This window comes from Glycine soja, chromosome 7, assembly GCF_004193775.1.
Source record: "Glycine soja cultivar W05 chromosome 7, ASM419377v2, whole genome shotgun sequence".
NCBI classification, from domain to species: domain Eukaryota; kingdom Viridiplantae; phylum Streptophyta; class Magnoliopsida; order Fabales; family Fabaceae; genus Glycine; species Glycine soja.
Genome location: NC_041008.1, coordinates 2563267 through 2583848, shown reverse-complemented (window position 1 = coordinate 2583848; position 20582 = coordinate 2563267). Strand labels below are relative to the sequence as shown.

Sequence of the window (20582 nt, the reverse complement as noted above, 5' to 3'; positions counted from 1 at the left end):
TAGCAGTTTGATTGATTACACTGTCATTCACGTATTATTTTATCTCGTTGAAAGAAACTACAAGTTGAAAGCTACAAGCCTACAACCAGTAGGTATGCCATAGAAGTCTTTACAAGAAGCTTTTATAGAATATTATTGAAGTCTTTTATTCTCTCTCTCTTTTTAAGAAAGTGAAATAAAAAAAATTCTCTTGGAAAATGAAATTAGTATTTGACTCCAAAGTTTTTAAGCGTAATCTAAGTTCCCAAAATTAAAATGCAGGACTTAAGAATTTATGTACCTAGTCCAAAGTTGGGTCGACCATGGCACGTGTATCAATTGACTTTCCAGTAGAGAAATAAATGTTCATATTTGAAACGATGTCGTTTTAAAATAAACAAATAAAGGGAAAATGGTGTTGCGGGGGGCATCGGAGGTTTTATTTCATGCAAAAGTATAGAAAATAAATACATATAAATGACACTTTTTTTAAGGAAAAAAAAGAGAAGAGAAATATCGCGAAAGATTACCAACTGACAAAGTAATGGAGGGGAACAAAATAAACGAAAGAAAAAGTAAGCACTGAAAAATAACGAAATGACAGCTATATATTCTTAATTCTTACAAAGATTAATCCCAAATGCTTTTAGCCATTGCAGTGCCCTAATAAACGTAACATAAGCACACTGAAGTAATGGGTAATGGAGCCTAAATCAAGTAATCGGCATCTGAACAGAATAGATTCAAAGCATCACACATAATCTCATACTAAAAATGATAAAGGACACATTTAGTCACTTTCCTTTCAGATTGAAGTTACGAGGAGTGACCAATCTACATATAGGTTGAAGGGAAATTTTGAAACTGCTCTACCACCTATTTTAGTATTATTCCTTCTAGGTGGATCATGTTTTCATCTTCGATGTTTAATGTTTTCCTTTACAAATCACATTTCACAAAATATTGAACAATTATTTGGTGCCAAAATCATTCAATCAACCGTACTGTAATTTCTGGTTATCTTGACGTTTGAGAGAGCATCAGAGTGTATTATTGACAATTTGACACTACTCTTATTGTATTCAAATTAAGTCTTGTCATTGTCTGAGTTTGACTTGGTGCTTGTTTTTTTACTTTGCAATAACAAGCTTTAATAGAATTTTTGGGAGTAACCATTTATTTTTTATCTCACCCTGACTTGTTTTGTTTGACACGATCTAACACTAACAGAGATTAGGGAACTTGGATTCCATGTAAACATCAAGAATTCGGAGAATTTTGAAAAATAAAATTTGAAATTCAAGACCAACAATAAAAGGAGGAGAAAATCAAAATAAATAAATAAAACTTCAACTCCAAGTCTAACCTAAAGTTATCATTATAAACTCCAACTCAAAACACGTGCAAAAAATAATCAAGAATAAACTTAAACCGGTAAAAAAAAAAGGGTAAAACTCTGGATAGAAAATAAATTTTGAATTTTTTTAATGACAATATTAGTTTCTTTAGTTTTCTACAAAAAAAATGTTTTAATATGTTTTTTAATAAATAAAGGCTCGTATATGAGATATAGTGGTCTACATATGAATTTATTAAAGTTTTTTCATCTTGTAGGACATGCAGTATAATTTTTTATGTTAAATTTAAAATTTTACTTAAATTAGATTTCTTATAATTTTATGTTACTTTATTATTTAAAATATTAAAACTATATATTCAATTATTACTAATTTATCCCTAATTCATTTAAAATTGAACGATAAACTATAAAGTACTATTTTTATTGGTTTATTTACCAGTTCGATTTTAAAACATTGACCTAATTAATCTAACGTGAGTTATTTTAAAACATGAGTTAACTTGTAATCCAATTTGTATTTATTGGTGAATGGTTTTAGCTATGAAACTTTGCTCATTCTTTCAAAAAAAAAATACAACTTTGCTCATTCTATCTATGATTAAGTAGAAAAAAATAAAATAAAATAAAAAATTATGTAAAGTTTTATATTACAAAATTATACAGCATTTTTCTAATTACTTATGTTCCGATATATTTTTATATATGTTGATAAGTTCTCAAGATTTACTTATCTAAAAAAAATTGTATTTGCGTTTAAATATCTTAGAATATGAAAAATAAAATCAATTGTAGTTATGTAACGGAACATGTACCTTATTCCTTCTATAAATGGTACAATAATTTTCAGCATAGGAAATCCTTTAACTTCCACAAAGATTAAATTAATTTTCTTATCAGTGACTGACAAAACATGGGCATATACTGATATGTGTCACATCAAACAAATGCCCAACCCGCCCAATTATTTATAAATAAGTAGCTTATGCGTATGCTTTTAACTTTATACAGTGGGTATATTTTTTTATACGTGAAAATCAAACAAAATAAGAGAAATTTAGAATAATTTATGTATTTTGTTTAAGTTAGATTCTTTAACATGAATATCAATTTTTATAGAATGATGTTTTTGATATTTATAAAAGGTAATTTTTATTAATTGAATTATAAAATTTAAAAATGATAATAAAACAATAATTTTAAAAATTAACTAATACTTTATTACATTAATTGGTTTTAATAGTTGATATATTATTTAAAATAAAAATAATTATTTATTATTATATATCAATGAATATTTAAATTAAAATGTGTTGTATATGATATTTGCAAAAGATCACATAATTTAACAATTAGATTGTTAAAATATTAATAATAAACTTTAACACTTAATATCAATAGAACTTGTATCTGGGAATAAGAAAAATAAATATTAACAATCTAAATAATCATTTGAATTTTTTAAAAGTCTGATTTTTTTTAAGTGATCAAGTGATTTAAAAAAAAAAGTTTCAATTATTCATAGATGATCATATATACTATAATCGTTCATCTTAATTTTAGTGTTTTAAAATTACATTATCACTATGCATAAAAAAATTACATTATCACTTAAAAAATCTATTGATTTTTTTTATGAAACTCGTTATTTATGTGTTTTAAATTTGATTATTTATGATAAGATTTAATAGTGAAATTTTATTCATATCCTCCCATTTAATTTATCATATATATATATATATGTGCAAAAAATTAAATAAAACTCTTATTATTTTAAAAATAAAAACTATTATAATACTAAAAAATTGAATTATATTCAAGATAAAAATTAAATGATGAATATTCATATTAAAAATAATTATATGACTACTAAGTAACTTTGATTTTGAGTAAGAATTTATATGTCTTGTCAATAAAATAATAAAATACAGCTTCTTTATTTAAAAAATTCTTATATCAACTTTATTTCACTTTTTAAGATTCATAAGTTGTATCGTAAAATTTACTTAATACAGAATGCGAATCCACTCTGCCACATCAATTGATTCGATAGTTGAAAATTCACACAGAAATGAAGATAATAAAAATCTCAATTAATTGACATGACAGCAAAAGCACATCACTAGTGTGTGTTTTATGTAATTTTATGTAAATTTGGGTTGCGGCCTTTTAAAAGGGTATTTGACTTGTTACATCTAGTTCAAAAAAATTTCCATTAATCATGTATAAAAATATATAGTGTAAACATTTTATTGACATCAAATTGCTTTTTTGTTACATGATATCTTTTATTATATGTACACTAATCTTTCTTTTTATTTTTCTTTCTCTGTGTATATTAGCATGGAGAGTAAGTGTTTGTTTATACATCTTTTTCATATGTTTATACGTACACTGTAAACAAACAAAGAATTTTGTTAATAAAAGAAAAAGGATAGGTATGAGTGAATCGAGTAGAATCATTTTTCTGATGGTGCCATTTACTACCTTTCCCATCAAAAGTATATAAAGTTCGTTTTGTCCTAACAAAGATCGAGTTATTTATTTTATCCTCATCCGATAATAAATCTATAAACTTTGTGAGTGACAGAAAGTGAAGCTAGCTAGTAACAGAGTTATTATGGTTCACAAATGTCTACTCAATAGATGAGCACCAGCTTCGTAGCCTAGATGAAAGTGATCCAAATAATATATACCACAGGCGTAACGTGCAACTTTTAAATAACAAATACGTAAATTTGTTAATTGTTATTTGTGTTAGTTCCCAAGGAGAGGGAAGTTCTCAATTTGTGTTGCTATCGTTTTCTTCGTGAGCATGAGAGGGAATATTTTTTACAGTGTGCATGCCAGCTTATTGCAAATGAAAGATCTAAAATATTTGAAAATGGTCACACTGGAGTTGCACTAATTTTAAAAATTTTCTAGTTTACTTGCTTTTCAATTTGGTACACAATATTATGTTCCCTTGCTATAAAGTCTTGCCTATTTAAGCTACCTATTATGCAAGATTTCAGTTCTTTAATCTTCAATGGAAAGGTGATGCATATAGGATTTTTTTTTTTATCATATTATAAATATAAAGTATTAATTAGTTTAAATTATACTTAATATCCACTTATATGATTTCTCTTTTTAATTTTTTTTTTCATTCCCAAAATTTAAATAAGAGATTTTTCTTTAAGATATTCTAATCCAACTTCACTCGTACAAATATAATGTTGATACTCACCACATATATTGTCTACTTATAAACAAATGGGCCCTCGTAATTTGACATAATGCATCCTACACAAAGTCTACACACTCTTTGGTTAACTCTACTTTTTAACCGAATCTAACGCGACACGTACCGAGAGAGTATAGGACCAAAGTCGTGTCAACGAACCTTTTTCCTAAATAAACACTTAGAATGCAATTATTAATTATCATTATTTCGATTTGAAGTTATTCTTTTACTGTATTGTGATTTGTGAGGCTAGGGAGGACTTTGGGGGACAAAAGTTGTTCTAAGTTGTTATACGAGGAAAAACACATTAATTTTTTGGACCTATGAAGACATTAGGTGCTGAACTATTTATCGGCCATCCAAGTAGAATCTACAATGTAAGTAGAATCACATTTAACTTTTTCCTAGGAAGACTTAGGGAAAACACATTAACCTTTTCCTAACCATTTATTGGCCATCCAAGTAGAATCTGCCATGCAAGTGGGACGTACACTTATTTGAGGTTTAAGTCAATAACTTTAATGTTAATGTTTCTGTTATTTTGCTAACAATCTTATATGCAGTACATAAGGATGCATATTAACAAAGTATTAAATGCATTTTTTTGTGTGTAAGTACTCCTATTACAAATTTATTTAATACTTACGATCCTTACGTATGCATATTATCCAGAAGGAGAAGCCATTGTATATTATCAAAGTTTGATCAACATTACATCAGGCAAAAGAAACCAAAAATTGTTGGTGGTGATTCCTAGATTGAGCGTATCCAAAGCACATATTGCAATTTTAAGATTTCCATGTAAGCCGCATGAAAGCTGCATTTTATAGGTGAACAGACATAGTGGAGTACAATGAATGTAGTCATTGACTTATGCATAGTGTATACTTCAAATTTATCTTGTTGCTGAGGATGGCATGGATATATGCCAGCTCCACTTTTCATAATAAACTACATATTTGCTATTACTGTGAGAATCAAAGCTGCAAATATCTGCACCACTTGGGCACATGAAAACAGGAAAACCAATATATAAACCAAATAAAAGAACTGGCCAGTGGGGTGTATCCAAGTTAGAGTCAACTAAAGCCTTTTCTATACCAGAACATAGAAAAGATAATCAGCAGTCTGCTACTAATAATTTATAAATGAGATTTTGTAAACAATGGCCTTGTCTTGTTCCATTGTGCTTCTTGTTTCTTAATGTTCCTTCTTTTGGCTTAATGCTTAATGCATCTACATAAACAAAGAATGCATGAAGATTCTAGGATGTTTATATTTTCATCTAATGTATTTTAGTGTGTTGAAGAGCTTATCTCTTTTTGTTTTTATTTTGCCACAGTACTCAAGAGAAGCAATAGCCTTTGGACTTATGCAGCTTCTCATGACTATAAACAAACAAAACTTTTCTTCAAGTGGGACTTGAGCAACTAGGTATAGTGGCAAACAAGAAAGCAAGAGAGAGGCAAATGTAGTAAAAGGCTTGCATGCTTTTTCTTGTCACTTCTAATTTGAGATCCAGGTTACTCAGCTTAAACGTTATGAGTTAAGGAGCTAGAAAGTAGGGGAAAATACCTAGAAGCTGCGGTTCCCTTTCCAATAGCAATTCTTAGTGATTTTTATTTCTCGAATTTCTTTCCCTCTGTGATAACTTGAGGACACAAAAAGTGAAAGAAAAGAAAAAGACTCTAGTTTGAGGTTAATGGGTATCCATCAATCAATCAACCAGGAATTGATAAACAAATATGATCTTTACAAGCACGGTTATTCTTTCTTGTTTTCAGTAATATTCTTCAGCTGCTGTTGCTGTTATCTTTATTTTCTGGCCGCAGCCCACAAGCATAGATTCCTCTCTATGTGCGAGTCCTCTGTCCTTGCAGTGTGCCTTAGAAATGGATGAATTTGCTTTACACTGTTTGGATTCTTTTTGCCCATAAAAGGTTTTCTGCTTTTGTCTGTCTATACCTCTCCTTTTCATTGATGCTTCCTTAGGCGGTTCTAGGCACACTCTATTGATGGTGTGGTGTGAACACTACACGTACACAAGGATGCACACATACACATTTTATTCCAACTCCACCTCACCCTTCTGGGTATAAAGAGGCATCAGCATTGTGCATTTTCTTCATTGCATAACCTCTTCATAGTCCCTTGACACACTTCAATAGGAGGGAGTGTTGTGAATAGTTTGTAACAGCAAAATGAGCTATCCACATTATCATATGGGCTCTGGTTAGTTTTTTTGCTCCTCTTGATTGTTCTTTATCCTTCCTTACTTACACCTTGCATGTTGCTTGCAAGAACTTTTTCTTTCTATAAAATGCTTGAGTTCGGAAAGTCATTTTTATAATTCATGCATCTGCTTTTTGGTTCTAGCTTCTTCTATTGTTTAACTGTTAGCAATGATAGTTTCCTTGGTCCATTTGGAATATAATCGTTACTTTTTCCACATGTTTTGAAACCTATCAGCTATCTTCAGACATTATATGCCATCTGCAGGTAGTAGAACTGCTAGCAGAAGCTTGGAGTTTGGGAAGACACATGTGGTGAGGCCAAAAGGAAAGCACCAAGCTACTATAGTTTGGCTGCATGGTCTTGGTGATAATGGTTTGAGGTATGGATGGCATTCTCTTTAATATTGTTATATACCTCATTCACCGCATGTATTGTACTTTTTCTGTTGTGAATCATTTCATAGCTTGTGTCTTTTCTTCCTCCTCTACCTTGTCTCTTCATTGTTACTTTTTTCTTCACCAAAACCTTCTTTCTGTTTTTCTTTTTTATCTGCTCTTCCAGAGTTGAGGTAGGTATGGGCTGTACTTCTGACAAGAAAACTATTCAAATACATCAGAGGGAAGCAAACTTGTGTTTTCCTGATGTGTTGTATGCTTTCAGTGTGGTGTTTCTTTCAGTTGAGATTCTAAACGGAATAAATTCTGTTGGAAAAAGTCGTTATATTTAATGGAAGTTTGATTTGGAAGAGTATATACCAGATTCTCAAATTAGGGGACCACGAGATCATTTGTTTTCTGTTCTAAAATGAGCAATTTGACATGACTTTTGACAGAAGAATATTTATATGACTAGAAAAACTAACATCCTAGAATTGTTCTTTGAACAGTGAGTTTGGTGTTGTCTCAAAAAATACCATTCAGTTTGATCATTTTAATCTATGGATTTTTATCTAGTAAATCTGTGTTGTCCTAATCGACGTTTGCATTCTTCTCAGATTCTAATTAATGAGACAAGCATAATAAAAATCTTGACCTTGATTTTGTTGCAGCTCTTATCAGCTGCTGGAATCTCTTCCACTTCCAAATGTAAGAAATAAACTTTCCTATTTTGCTTTTGTACAAACATATTCTCACTTTATCCCTATAATATTCTGCTGGAATCTCTTCCACTTCCAAATGTAAGAAATAAACTTTCCTATTTTGCTTTTGTACAAACATATTCTCACTTTATCCCTATAATATTCTGATAAATCTATTCTCTTCTACAAAATATATGATGTTTGTTATGATGTGATGTGGTGCAGATAAAATGGATTTGCCCAACTGCTCCTTCTCGCCCTGTAACCATACTTGGTGGTTTTTCTTGCACTGCATGTAATGTTAAAGAAACTCCTTGTGCTTCTAATCATTCGGATTGAATCAGCACTGTGTTATTGTAAGCTAGAACTTGCAGTTAAACCTTACTTATCTAACATTAATCAGGGTTTGATATGGGAGAACTTTCAGAAGATGGTCCAGTTGATTGGGAGAGTTTAGATGCCTCAGCATCACATATTGCCAACTTGTTGTCAACAGAGCCAGCTGATGGTAATTTCAAGGCTAAATAATAATTACGGTTGTTTGAGTAATCTTTTTACATGAAATAAGAAGGTAAAATAATTTTTTATTAGTTAAATTCAATTTATAACTTCTATAAAAGATTTCTCATCTAATATTTCCAAGAGCTGAGATAGACAAGTTAATTTTAACTTGTAGAAAAAACTCAATGCATTTGACCATGTTATTTTCTTTTCCTACAAGTACTTACAAAAAAGTTTTATCCGAACAAGACCTTAAGTGTTTCCTAAGTATTTCTCAAATACATGAGAATGGAATTTTCTTCATCTATAACCATCATTCACGTGAAAGGAAAAAAAAAAAAAGAGAAAGAAAGATAATTGATGAAACTCTAATTCATAGTCTGTAAGCCTGCCTCCTTTAAGCATATCCAATTTGGGACTTGTAATTGATATTTTGTAGATTCATTCACTCTGTTGAAGTTCAATTTGTCACAGTGAAAGTAGGAATTGGAGGCTTCAGTATGGGTGCTGCAGTAGCTCAATACTCTGCAACTTGTTTTGCCATGGGAAGGTATGGAAATGGCATCCCTTACCCTGTCAACTTACGAGCAGTTGTTGGACTCAGTGGGTGGCTTCCAGGATCAAGGTATTATTACATTTACATTAACATTAAATCATGTGTATATATGTTGGTCCATGTAGCCACATGCTAATGGTTGACAACTTCTGTTTGTGTAGGAGCTTAAGGAACAAGATTGAAGTGTCACATGAAGCAAGAAGGCGAGCTGCTTTGTTACCTGTTTTGCTGAGCCATGGAATCAGTACGTATCTATACATCTTGAACGTTGTGACAATGTATCTTTTTTTATTTGAGAGGTGTGCTTATAAATTAAACATGATTAAGCATGCACATACTGCTATATATGGTTTACGTTAACTATTCAAATGATTATCTCTTCAAGCGAACATAAAGCATAGTTGTTTAAAGCCAACCTCCAAAATTCATTTGTAGGTGATGACGTAGTTCTCTACAAATACGGAGAGAAATCAGCTCAATCCTTAAGTTCAGCAGGGTTTCGATACATTACATTCAAATCCTATGATGGGTAACATCTTTTTCTGAGAAGAAATAATCCAACTCTGAATGAATCACAAATCAGTTAAAGTAATTATTGAACATTCTGGGTGCAGGCTTGGTCATTATACTGTTCCTAGGGAGATGGATGAGGTCTCCAATTGGCTTAGCTCAAGGCTGGGGCTAGGGGGATCCACATGAATAACAGAGTATAAGTCAGGGCATACCTGTAAAATAACGAATGGCTTCATCACGAAATGGTTATCCAGTATATAATATGGTATAGGAGGATTAGTCTTCTGGGTTCCTTTAGTAATGTTGCTGAGAAATAAAGATCTGAATGTGTTTTTCAAGTAGTTCTCTCCCTTTATATTATCATAGTACCTAGAGACAGGGTCAGCTGTGCTGTTGGAAAGATTTTGTTTTACTTATTGTAACAATATAGGTTTCTTAGTTGTGTTATTTATCAATTTCGGAGTGTTTTGTTCCTTATCTTTTCTTGTTTTTTTGGTTACAAAGCTTGGATGGAAATTTGGAGCCATGAAATCCTGCAAAGTATTTAAATCCCTTGCCAGTAATTCAGTTCCTCAATATTTATCATGTGACAGCATCCAAGTCCAATCTTCATTACTTCATATACAATACATGAATATTAAAGCGAGGCACAAAGAGGAAAAAAAAGAAGAAAAATCGTATATACAGGAATGTTGAAACTTCTTATTTGAATATAATCCAGAAATTAAAGTACAAAGTATTCACATCTCTTAATAGTTGATATGAAGCATGTTCTTGTAAACTACATCTCTTAAAACTTCATCACCTTAGGTATGTGTTTACTGCTTGGAGGTAATATCTTTAAGCTTTTCCTTCAATTCACCGGTCTACGAGGATAAAAATATTATTGAACAGTACAGTACATAATAATAGCCACAAGTAAAAAAACTAAGCATTTAAACGGGAACCAACCTGGTGCATATTGAGAATAATGTCTGATCCACCAATAAACTCTCCCTTGATGAAAATTTGAGGAAATGTTGGCCAGTTACTGCATAGAAAGAACAGGGCAAACAGTAGGAATCATTAAAAAAAAAATCCTTATTTATTAATTATTAAACTTTTAAAGGAAACAAGTTATTAAACTTGGAAGCACAGGCACCTGTACTTGTCATTTTGTCATGATACCATGCTTAAAAAGAATCAAATATGAGCTCAGTTATATCACATAAAATACAAAGACAAAATGACATATATGAGATAACCACAAACATGCGTAGACATTTGCAGGCTAACTAGTTTCCAGAGATTTGACAAGGCTTGTGGCTCAGATGTTCAGAGACAAGAGGGTTTAAGTGAAGGAAAGACATAAAAACTGGTAAAACTTACTAGGTACTATTAAATCAATTGTTCCAGATTCATATAAATACAAAGAAAAGTAGAACGGACATTGATCTTCAAACTCACCTTGACAACTCTCAGTTCATTGACGGGGCACTCATCCATTGTATTCCATTGGCATTAAGGGTTTCATTTTGCTATTTTGTTCTACTGAAAACTTGTTATTTATGATAAACATTAATTGTAAAGTCCCTTCAACTCAACTTCATACTCAAGATCTGCTAATAGTTAATGATCAAATATTTTTTGGTTTGCCAAGGTATAATCACACCCTTGGCATCAAAAGAAGCTGATATGAGTTGGTGACAACAGCTATTAGGTGGACTTCACGAAGTGATTGTTGTCTGAAGTGGAAGGGGAGGAATCTCGCTCATTCAGGGGGGAATTTGATGCCGTAAGTCTTAGCCTGTTGGAAATTGATAATTTGATATTTGAAATTGAAATTTAATTTCTAATTCCAGTGCTTATTCTGAGCTAATTCTAACTACCTAACATAATAATAAACTATCATCCATCAAAATTCTTAGTAAACTATAAACTACAATTGTAGATGACTGATGTTCTTTTGGGAAGCAAGCAGATACTAATAAGATCAACAAGCATGAAGTTACCTGAAGGCTTTTACAGCATTTTTAAGTTCAGGATCCTCCAAAATGTTTCTAGCACTAATAGGAACATCTGCAAGAACATTATATAATGATGATTGCAACTTACAGAATTGTTATCAAGTAATGTGAATTCATATTCTAACATATTTCTTCTACAACTTCACCATAGAGAAACAAAAAGAACAAAAATATCAACAGAAAAGCTTGTCTTGAACTTAGTACTTACCATAGTGTTTTAAAACTCTTACAGCAAGCGAACTAAATCCACATTGTGGAAAATCAGGCACACCTTTCATGTAAACCATAACAGGATTATCCTTGACATCCTGCACATATTAATCACAGTGACGAAAAGTTCAAGTTACAGATTACTCAACATTATTAAAAAATGAAGAAGAAAATAACATTTCACGGGTGAAAGATTGATTTGATATACCCTTACCTGCTCAATAACATTAGACAAACAAATGCCAGAACCCTCAAGCTTATTACCTGGCTTGAAGTCATCATGCGTGTCAGAATCATTTGACACAGTATTCGAGTATCTTGTGCAATAAAACAACCCATTTAACTGCCACCATGTTAAGGGAAGACTGTTAGAATAGGAGATTACAAATTGCAGTTTGAAGAATTACAAAAATTAAAAACTAACCAATAATAATAGTTGGCACTAATTAGAAGAGTAATGCAATGGTATATATAAAGCACCTTCTCCAAAATCAATTTGGGGTAACTCAAAAACCCAAGGATGAAGCTGGCACACATAACGCCTATTCATGAGAATAATTACTATAATGTTCAAGAAGCAAGTTTACTAACCAAATTTTTTTTAAAAAAAAAAGCTCAAGAAAGACGTAGAAAACAAACGATACCCATTAGGCAGGGATGTGTAAAGAATGTAACTTTGTATTATTCACACAAAATAGATGCGAAAAATAAACTAAGTAATGATTAAACATGCATAAAAATTAAGGGCTGAAGATCTTACGGGTCTGCTGAGAGAACGAGCTGCGATTCCCTTCAAAAACACGTTTGACAAGGATGTCGCCATTCGAATGAACCGAGTAACAAAAACCCGAATGATCCCAACACTGAACTTGTCGCTCTGAGCGTGGTTGCAAGTGGCTGGACTGTTTTATCTATTTTTCAATTCAATCTAATTTTAGATTATTTTTTTTCAATTCAATCTAACTTTATTTATTTGGAATGAGTTGATTATTGTTTTGAGCTATTCTATTGAAAAAAATAATCTTTAAGCTAAAAAACATTAAGGAAATTTTTTATAGGATAATAAGAATATTTTAAAAAAATCAGTATTTATAAATATTGTATTATTTATATGATAAAAAAATAAACTATAAGTCACAGGTATATTTATATAGGATCATTCATAAAATAAAAATATATAAACTCCAAAATAATATGTTATCTTAAAATCAACAACAATATTATGTTGACATATAGGTGTGTTTGTTTTAGGTTTCTTATAGTATATCAGTGATTTAATTATATATGAGCTGAGTTTTGATTAAATTTAAAATTTTAAACTCATCATTTAATTCAAACGAAAATGATTTAACAGATTAATATGTTCAATTTTTTTCATATTTAGTACTAATTCAAATTTATTTATTTTTTAGGGATTAATATGGATGAATTTGAATATGTATTTTTTTTATTTAAAAAAGTGTGAATTAGTGTTTTTGAAAAGTCAAAAATGCCCCTAATAATATTTCTTATTCCAAAACCCAAAACCCAAAACCCTTTTTCTTCATCAGTTGTTCACTCCGCAGCCTCCTGCCTGAAGACGAAATATATCAGAAGCATTCTCCTTTGATCGGTTTTCCTTTCATAGTTTTCTGTTTTGTTTAGGTTAGTTTTTCTTTTTCATCTTTATCCTTTACCTCTCTCTTCTTTCTCTTCTATTTAGTAAATCTCCTTCAAGTTCTTCTGCCTCATATTTCCATGCTGTTCTCCTCAGAGTTAAAATCCCTTTGTTTATTAATATGTTGTGTGTGAATAATGATTTTGAAAAAAAAAAAAGATTTGAAATGTGGAAGTTGTGAAGTCTTATGTTTTATTGCGTTTGTTTCACCAGTTTGTTCCGGTAGCTGAAATTTCAGTTATTTGTGCTTGTTATGCTAGATTGAGCGACCCAGTTGGTCTGTTTATTTATATAACTACAAAGTTGTTATCTTTACTTAGTGCTGACTGGTTTTTTATGTCTGATTTATGTGCCTTTGCATAGTTGTCTACTTGGAAGAAGAAGAAGGTTGAGTAAGATGGTGAAGGACAAATTAAAGAAACATGTTCTAACTGCTTTCACTCCTAATGAGGATTCTGTGGCTATTCTGTCTGCCAACGAGGTGGCCAAGGTAAATTAACCTTTTTCTCCCCTCCTCCTTACATCTATTGTTTGGTAGTAGTTTTCCTGAACTATTCCAGGATAAGTGCCCATGGTTCTCTTTGGGGCACTTATTGTGGATGGTTTTGAATAACTGCTAACTCTTTGAATTTATGGTACTTAGATCATAATTAACTCTTACTCTGGCAGTTTATACCCTACAAGTCTTCACTTTGAAAAATTATTACATGGTACAAAACCACCATGGTCCCTACAAATCTCTACTTGACATGTAACCTAGTTTTATTAACTCTTTCTCGTAAATTGAAAATCTCTATTATGTGTCGTGTGAAGATTGGTTGGGATCATGGACATGTGGTGCTCCTGGACCATGTAGTAATTTCTCCTTCACTTCACTTCACTTCATGTCATGAGACCAATTTTGCTAAATGGTACCTGATGAAATTTATGAATGACATACTTTCAATCATCAGTGAGCTTAAACAATGATTAAATGATCAACATGCATTGCAGCTGCTAATGAGGTTTTATTGAATAGTGGAATTCTATGATTATATTTATACTTACTCTGGTTCGTGTAAGATTGCTAGGTTTATAACAAAAAGTCATCCTATGATTTTCAGATTTGGAACACAAACACTGGACATTTGTTAGCAGAGTGGAAGCCATCAAAGGGAGATCATGATATTCATTATTCTTGTATTGCATGTAGTTTCATTGGGGAAAAGGTAGTATGGGATTTTAGGAAAATCTTTTTAATCACTAGTGCTTTTTTATGCTGGAATCTTACCTTTTTCCCCTCTGATGTGGATTGCACGCTTTTGTAATTAGCATAGAAAAGAACAGGGAACATGCTTATTAGCTCTCAGCACAATCGATGGAAGCGTTATAGCTGTTGATGTTTCCACTGGTGAGCGAAAGTTGACTACCAGCCATCCTGGGTATTGTTGTCATTTCATTCTCTTTTTTGTTATGTTTCCACACTTTTTTGTTTATTTTTGGTCTATGATGTATATGAATCTACATTTAGTATGCAGATTATGAGATTGGTTTTTATGCTTTCATATGAGATTGCATGTGAACATCCATATATTGGTTTTTATGCTTTCATATGAGATTGAAGTGATAAGTAATGCCAGGTCTGTGAGACATTGTTCTTGTCATCATACAGGGGGATTTGTGGACTCTCATTTGCAAACAAAGGACGTCTTCTTCGCATTGTTGGACATAATGGAGTGGCGTACGAGGTTAATACTGAAACAGGAGAGGTTTTAAAGGAATTTAAAATCTCAAAAAAGTCTATTACTTCTCTGGCTTTCTCAAATGGTGAGTACTAATTCCATTTGGAGCTTGGTCCGTCGTATTCATTCATCTTCTTGCATGACCATTGACACTTGTTTCTTTACTTATTTTCCAGATGAAAAATATTTAGCTATTGTCAGCTCTAGACTGCGGATTATAAGCTGGGAAATTGGGAAGGAGATTCTGAAGTTCCCTAATGATTTGGTAATCTTCATTTCTTATTCTGGATATGAATATTTGTATTTACAAGTTAAAAACATCATTAAATTTTAGTTTTATTTCTCAGCAGGGAAATGTACAGCTCATTTCTATATCGAGTGATGCCAAAAATTTAGTTACATCAGATTTTGAGGGTAAACATCTTCAAGTTTGGAAGTGTGATTTAAATTCAGGAAATGTGGGTAGAGGTCCTACACTTCCCATAAGGCATCCTCCATTAATTTTAGACTGCCACAGTGGTTGCAATAAAGAAGATGTAGTTGTTTTGGCAGTTACTGGTAGAGGTTCTGCCTATACATGGAATTTGAATGCTTCCTCCGAAGATCAGATACAGCCAACTAAATTGACCACGAAGACCAAAATAGTTGAAACGGAGAAGGAAAATGGTGTAAGTTCAAAGAAAAGGCATGCTTCGATTATTGCATCCAGATTACAACCTGTAGAGGAAGATAAACAGATTAAAGCTCTTGTGACTTATGGATCTGTAGATCATCCACAGTTTAGTGTCTTAAATATTAGCAATTCAGGCGAGAATATAGTATTATATGTTGGAGATGAGACTGATTCTGTTCAGCAGCATGACAGTCCTTCTGGCAAAGGTCTGATAAACTCATTTTTAGCTTTTCTTACTGTCCTTTTTGCTTCCTTTTGAGTAAATGCTAGGTGATTCTAATTTTTTTTCTTTTACTGGGAGTACAAAATCTTAAATACTTTTCCTGTTCCAGTGGAAGTTGTTTGTCATAGATTGTTGATGGACAAGCTCATGAAATTCCAAATGGAATAAAATGTTACAAATTTTCAATTTGGATTTTTTTTTTCTTTATTAGTTTTTTGAGCCTACATATTCTCTAAAATTTTGAAACTCCTATATATGTCCCCCTGACTTGGAACTGGAAGCAGCAATACCAATGGAAAGCAAGAAAGCTAAGAAAAGACAAGCAACATCTGATCCTGATCCACCAACCTCAACTGACGAGGTGGATTTAGGTAAGAACTATAATATTTTAAATTGTTAGTCACATGAGTAACATTTTATTGGATCTCATTTTCTAGGTCATGTTCCCACTGAAATTGATATTACTGATTTATTCACGGCTGTTTGTTCCTGAATTTTGTAAATTACCTATTCTTTTGGTGTAGATATGATTTGCATGACAAAATTCTGAACATATAGGCTATAGAAATCTGAACGAACCTAAGATTAAAAAAGAGTATATTTTTTACCACAAAATTCATGCTAAGATCTAGGACAATTTTATTTCCTTAAATTCATGTTCTGGTTTAATAGTTTTTACTAAAATCATTCACATATTGATTTATGTAAAATTTACTCTTTGGCATGATGAGCAGTAGTACTGCCCACCAACTGAGTACATTTAAGAATTGATTGGTATTTTTTGTACTAGTATTTAATGTAGATCAACATGAGGCTGCAGAAGGAGTCCTTCTTGATGACGATTTGAATGAGCCAACAATGGGAGAGAAACTTGCTAGTCTAAGTTTACTGGATGAGAACAAATCAAGGAGTGAAATAGAGCAAGAATCTTCTGTCCCAGCAAAGCCTCCAAGTGCAGACTCTGTACATGTTTTGCTTAAGCAAGCATTAAATGCTGATGATCGCACCCTTCTGCTAGATTGCTTGTATACACAAGATGAGAAGGTTCTCCTTCTCTCCTATTTCTATTGAACTTTATGTATATTTAAATGGAAATTGTCCACTTGCTCAGTTTCTTATATGTTATCCATGATGTAACTACTTTTGCAGGTTATTAGAAAGTCAATTGCACAGTTGAACACATCCAACGTCCTCAAACTTCTATACTCTCTCATATCTATTATTGAATCTAGGTAAACTCATAATTATCTGGTAAATGTATATTTAATACGCCTGTCAGTGTTTGTGATGTTCAGTTAACTTATTTGGCACGAGTATTCTGTATGATTGGCCACTTCTTGATTTAAAATTTCTTGCATGGGCAAGATAGATGATAGTTTCCAGTTAGCAACCAGGAAATTGTTCAAAAACTTCTGTTATTAATTATAAAATTGACAGAAATAGGATATACATAAAAAAAAAAGTGGCTACAAAATTGACACCACATTAACACAAATAGTATCCAATATCCATCTACGGTGGCTTGAACAGCAATCAACAATTATAATTAACCCCTTATGTACTTAACTTATGTTATCGTTAATATAACTTTTTTGCTATATCAGATTTTGCATTGACTCCAAATAAATTCTAAATAGATGTTACTTTCTTTTTGTTTTAGGGGTTCAATTTTGGCATGTGCTCTTCCATGGTTGAAGTGTCTACTTCTACAGCATGCGAGCGGAATAATGTCCCAGGAATCTTCATTAAAAGCTTTGAACTCTTTGTATCAAGTGAGTACCAAATGATGAATCCACTCAATAAGCACCTAATCCAGTGAGTTTAAAACTATATTTCCAATTCTGGCCATTAGATTATACGACCAAGGTAAATGTAAAATATGAGGCAACATGGTTGTTCTCGCTTCAGAATTACCAAAATGACCATTGTGCAGATTAAGGCTGAGCACTTCTAAACTATTGTTACAATACATATTTGTTGATTTAATGAGATTTGAGACAGCTTGCAAGCTGTATATTCAAAGCTGCATTTCTACAAAATAACAAAACACGATTCAGGTTGTTTGTAGAAACAGGAATGTGGAGTAAAGTTATATATCAGCTTTTACATTTGTTGTTAAAGCAAGGATTGGCTATTATCCAAGCTTACACCAGATACATCTGAAATTTTATTTCAATTTTTAGTTTGGAAGTTTGCATCATCATTTTATCAACATCATACTTGTCTTCTTTAATATTACATGAGCTGCATTGCATTCACTTTTTAACACATGGGAGCTTCAAATCTCTTGAAAAGTTTGTAGATGACATGTTGTAGAAAGACCTTTAACTGTCGATCATGTTGTACCAATAGGTCTTTCATTATGTAATCACTTTCATTTTTTATTTTTTTTGTGCATGCAGCTGATTGAGTCTAGAGTCTCCACTTTTAAATCTGCCATCCAACTCTCAAGTTGTTTAGACACGCTTCACATAGGGGTAAGCCACTTTCTGCTGTCTACAAATGGTTACCAGAAGCTGTGATCAACTTGTGTTTATTAGTGGTTTCTTTTGGAACAGGCTATTGACGAGGAGGAAGATGAAGGTGAAATGGTGCCAGTTATCTATGAGGATAAGGATAGTAGTGATGAAGAATCTGATGATACCATGGAAACTGACCCAGATGAACAACCAGAAGAACAATTTCATGCTGCCAGATACATTGATGCAAGTGATGATGATATGTCAGATTGATAAGGTCTATTTGTTCTTTTCAAAATGTCATAACGCGATTGGCAATGATGCATGTGGTTGAGTTGGCAGTGTCTTTAATGTATTCGTTACAATATCTTGGAAGCTCCATATTGATATAACTAGCACTTTCACAGTTTTGAAGTTTTGATACTATATTGTACTACAAAACACTCAAGTATTACGATGTGTTTAGTCTTTCACTTATTGACTACCACTTTGTGCATGTTTCGACCGATCATAAAGACAATGATTTTTCAGCGTGTTTGGGTTATAGTTTATCTTGAGATAATATAATTTTTTCAGTGTCTTTATATAGCTTTTGAAAAAAAAAATTATCCGAAATAAAGCATAAACTGAAGGAGAAGCCTCAAGAATAACAGAACACATTTATTATGGGAAATCTCTGCGTGTGACGTGATCATATATATAGTAAAAGTGAACTTTAGAATAAACAATACGTGACTACATGTATTGACAATGTAAATTTTATTGTCATTCAATCATATTAGTAACATCTTTAATATTATTGAATTTTTTTTTACAGGTCAGTATGATTTTAAAATGCAATTTAGAGCCTCCACAACTAAACTGCATTTATCTATATTTTTCTACATTTTAAGTCTCTACAATCGCAAATATAATAATAGCAGTTTAAAACCTTGGCCAATGGCTCCAATGACTTCTTGTGCAGAAAACCTTTTCAAAAGCCACCTTCCAAAATCTAAATCTAACAATCCTTTATGAAACTATTCACAAATTAATCATTTTACTTGTCACTCTATCATTTGTAATCCGCTAAAATTTGATGAGTTTAAGGCAAAGCAATTCCGCCTTAAATTGAGTTTCGAATACACATTTTTTGAGCCACACCACAGTCCATGGAAGTGTAATGCGCCTAAAGAAAACCCCACACACACCCAAAAAAAAAAAGAAAATCAAAAGGAAAAGGAAACTTTTGACTCTAGGATTAAATGGTAAATTATAGATAGCATTAGGATACTTGACAAGACAAGATTGAAACTAGATAATAGAGTACATTCCCCTCCCTCTTTTATGTTGAAAACTATATTTAAGAAACTAGTACTATTCTATTCTCTGCCATGCTGGGTTGGGTAGTAGTCTTTGTCTTCATCATTCTGTGGTGCCATACCAAAGGTTTGTTTCACAGCCTCAGTAGCACCCTGGGCCATTTCCTTCACCTTTTCTCCAGTCTGCTGCAGGAACCCACCAGTGTTCTGCTTTCCAGACTGGGCCGCTTCCTTTGTGAACTGGCCCATCTCTGAGGCCTTTTCTTTAGTTTGACCACTCTTCTCTTGGGCCTTCTCGTTTACAGAGTGGGCCGCCTGCTGGGTCTTGTCCTTTGCAGCATGGGCTGCCTGCTGGGCCTTGTCCTTCGCAGCTTGGGCCTTCTGCCCCATATTGCCCATCATCTGGTTGGTCTTCTCCTGATCCATTAATCCATCAACAAGTGACAGTTAAATCCCTTTCGAGACTGTTTTCATATGTTAAAAAAAAATCTCTCTCTCACTTTTTTTAAAATAACCAACCAAAAATTAAATTAAATAATTTATTATGTAATGACAATGTACGTATGAAACTGTTTATATTGATATTGCATAAAAATTATACGGTAGGAACAAACAAGAATGAAGATAGGAGGTTGCATGAAATAGTATAGAATTGTTGAATTGAATATTATAATTTGTTACCTGATTTCGGCCCTTGGCCTCACCAGCTCTGTAGCTCTGCTCATGGGATGCCATCTTTGTTCTTCAAATCAAATCAAAGGGTGTATGTAGGAAACTCACGCACTCACTCACTCACTATAATAGAAGAAGGTTTTTCTTATGGTATCGCAAGGCAAGCACTTTTTGTTCGTGATGAGGTTTGAATGCTTCGTCTATGACTACCACTT

The 20582-nt window shown here is 32.3% G+C and overlaps 4 protein-coding genes across 6 annotated transcripts; 2 read left to right on the top strand and 2 right to left on the bottom strand.

Annotated features, from left to right (window-relative positions):
- The first annotated feature begins 6420 nt into the window (after positions 1 to 6420).
- On the top strand, positions 6421 to 10005 carry LOC114418121 (acyl-protein thioesterase 1 homolog 1-like). Its single transcript, XM_028383305.1, has 9 exons — positions 6421 to 6794; positions 7062 to 7176; positions 7846 to 7882; positions 8101 to 8170; positions 8279 to 8383; positions 8851 to 9001; positions 9094 to 9176; positions 9368 to 9461; positions 9547 to 10005. Exons 1-9 carry the CDS (start codon positions 6764 to 6766, stop codon positions 9629 to 9631), a joined length of 771 nt encoding a protein of 256 aa, XP_028239106.1. The 5' UTR covers positions 6421 to 6763; the 3' UTR covers positions 9632 to 10005.
- Positions 10006 to 10127: 122 nt separating this feature from the next.
- Positions 10128 to 12568, bottom strand: LOC114418122 (monothiol glutaredoxin-S15, mitochondrial-like). Its single transcript, XM_028383306.1, has 6 exons — positions 12422 to 12568; positions 11876 to 12004; positions 11660 to 11759; positions 11437 to 11503; positions 10397 to 10475; positions 10128 to 10311 (listed from the first exon to the last, which is right to left on the bottom strand). Exons 1-6 carry the CDS (start codon positions 12482 to 12484, stop codon positions 10264 to 10266), a joined length of 486 nt encoding a protein of 161 aa, XP_028239107.1. The 5' UTR covers positions 12485 to 12568; the 3' UTR covers positions 10128 to 10263.
- Positions 12569 to 13198: 630 nt separating this feature from the next.
- LOC114418120 (WD repeat-containing protein 43-like) lies at positions 13199 to 18938 on the top strand. 3 transcript variants are annotated; one of them, XM_028383302.1, is made up of 13 exons: positions 13199 to 13305; positions 13682 to 13808; positions 14422 to 14526; positions 14630 to 14739; positions 14970 to 15124; positions 15216 to 15304; positions 15390 to 15918; positions 16220 to 16306; positions 16726 to 16979; positions 17085 to 17167; positions 17596 to 17707; positions 18338 to 18412; positions 18494 to 18938. In XM_028383302.1, exons 2-13 carry the CDS (start codon positions 13716 to 13718, stop codon positions 18665 to 18667), a joined length of 1866 nt encoding a protein of 621 aa, XP_028239103.1. In that variant the 5' UTR covers positions 13199 to 13305; positions 13682 to 13715; the 3' UTR covers positions 18668 to 18938. The 3 variants fall into 3 exon arrangements, with proteins under 3 accessions (XP_028239103.1, XP_028239105.1, XP_028239102.1); XM_028383304.1 differs by having other exon boundaries at positions 15387 to 15918; positions 16738 to 16979; XM_028383301.1 differs by having other exon boundaries at positions 15387 to 15918.
- Positions 18939 to 19609: 671 nt separating this feature from the next.
- On the bottom strand, positions 19610 to 20559 carry LOC114417740 (late embryogenesis abundant protein 2-like). The gene is made up of 2 exons (XM_028382812.1): positions 20377 to 20559; positions 19610 to 20112 (listed from the first exon to the last, which is right to left on the bottom strand). The coding sequence occupies exons 1-2, from the start codon at positions 20428 to 20430 to the stop codon at positions 19756 to 19758; spliced, it is 411 nt and encodes a 136-aa protein (XP_028238613.1). The 5' UTR covers positions 20431 to 20559; the 3' UTR covers positions 19610 to 19755.
- Between the last annotated feature and the right edge of the window lie 23 nt (positions 20560 to 20582).

What these genes read in the sequence shown, in the direction of transcription:
- LOC114418122 (XM_028383306.1), bottom strand. Translation starts at nt 12,484, where the DNA reads ATGGCGACATCCTTGTCAAACGTGTTTTTGAAGGGAATCGCAGCTCGT. An exon ending in CTCGTTCTCTCAGCAGACCC is followed by an intron (nt 12,005 to 12,421) that starts GTAAGATCTTCA and finishes ACATGGTGGCAG; the next exon opens with TTAAATGGGTTGTTTTATTG. An exon ending in AATGCTGTAAAAGCCTTCAG is followed by an intron (nt 10,476 to 11,436) that starts GTAACTTCATGC and finishes CTTTCTATGCAG; the next exon opens with TAACTGGCCAACATTTCCTC.
- LOC114418121 (XM_028383305.1), top strand. Translation starts at nt 6,764, where the DNA reads ATGAGCTATCCACATTATCATATGGGCTCTG. An exon ending in CTTGGTGATAATGGTTTGAG is followed by an intron (nt 7,177 to 7,845) that starts GTATGGATGGCA and finishes ATTTTGTTGCAG; the next exon opens with CTCTTATCAGCTGCTGGAAT. An exon ending in TTTGCTGAGCCATGGAATCA is followed by an intron (nt 9,177 to 9,367) that starts GTACGTATCTAT and finishes ATTCATTTGTAG; the next exon opens with GTGATGACGTAGTTCTCTAC.
- LOC114417740 (XM_028382812.1), bottom strand. Translation starts at nt 20,430, where the DNA reads ATGGCATCCCATGAGCAGAGCTACAGAGCTGGTGAGGCCAAGGGCCGA. An exon ending in AGGCCAAGGGCCGAAATCAG is followed by an intron (nt 20,113 to 20,376) that starts GTAACAAATTAT and finishes TTAATGGATCAG; the next exon opens with GAGAAGACCAACCAGATGAT.
- LOC114418120 (XM_028383301.1), top strand. Translation starts at nt 13,716, where the DNA reads ATGGTGAAGGACAAATTAAAGAAACATGTTCTAACTGCTTTCACTCCT. An exon ending in CTGCCAACGAGGTGGCCAAG is followed by an intron (nt 13,809 to 14,421) that starts GTAAATTAACCT and finishes TATGATTTTCAG; the next exon opens with ATTTGGAACACAAACACTGG. An exon ending in GTAGTTTCATTGGGGAAAAG is followed by an intron (nt 14,527 to 14,629) that starts GTAGTATGGGAT and finishes TTTTGTAATTAG; the next exon opens with CATAGAAAAGAACAGGGAAC.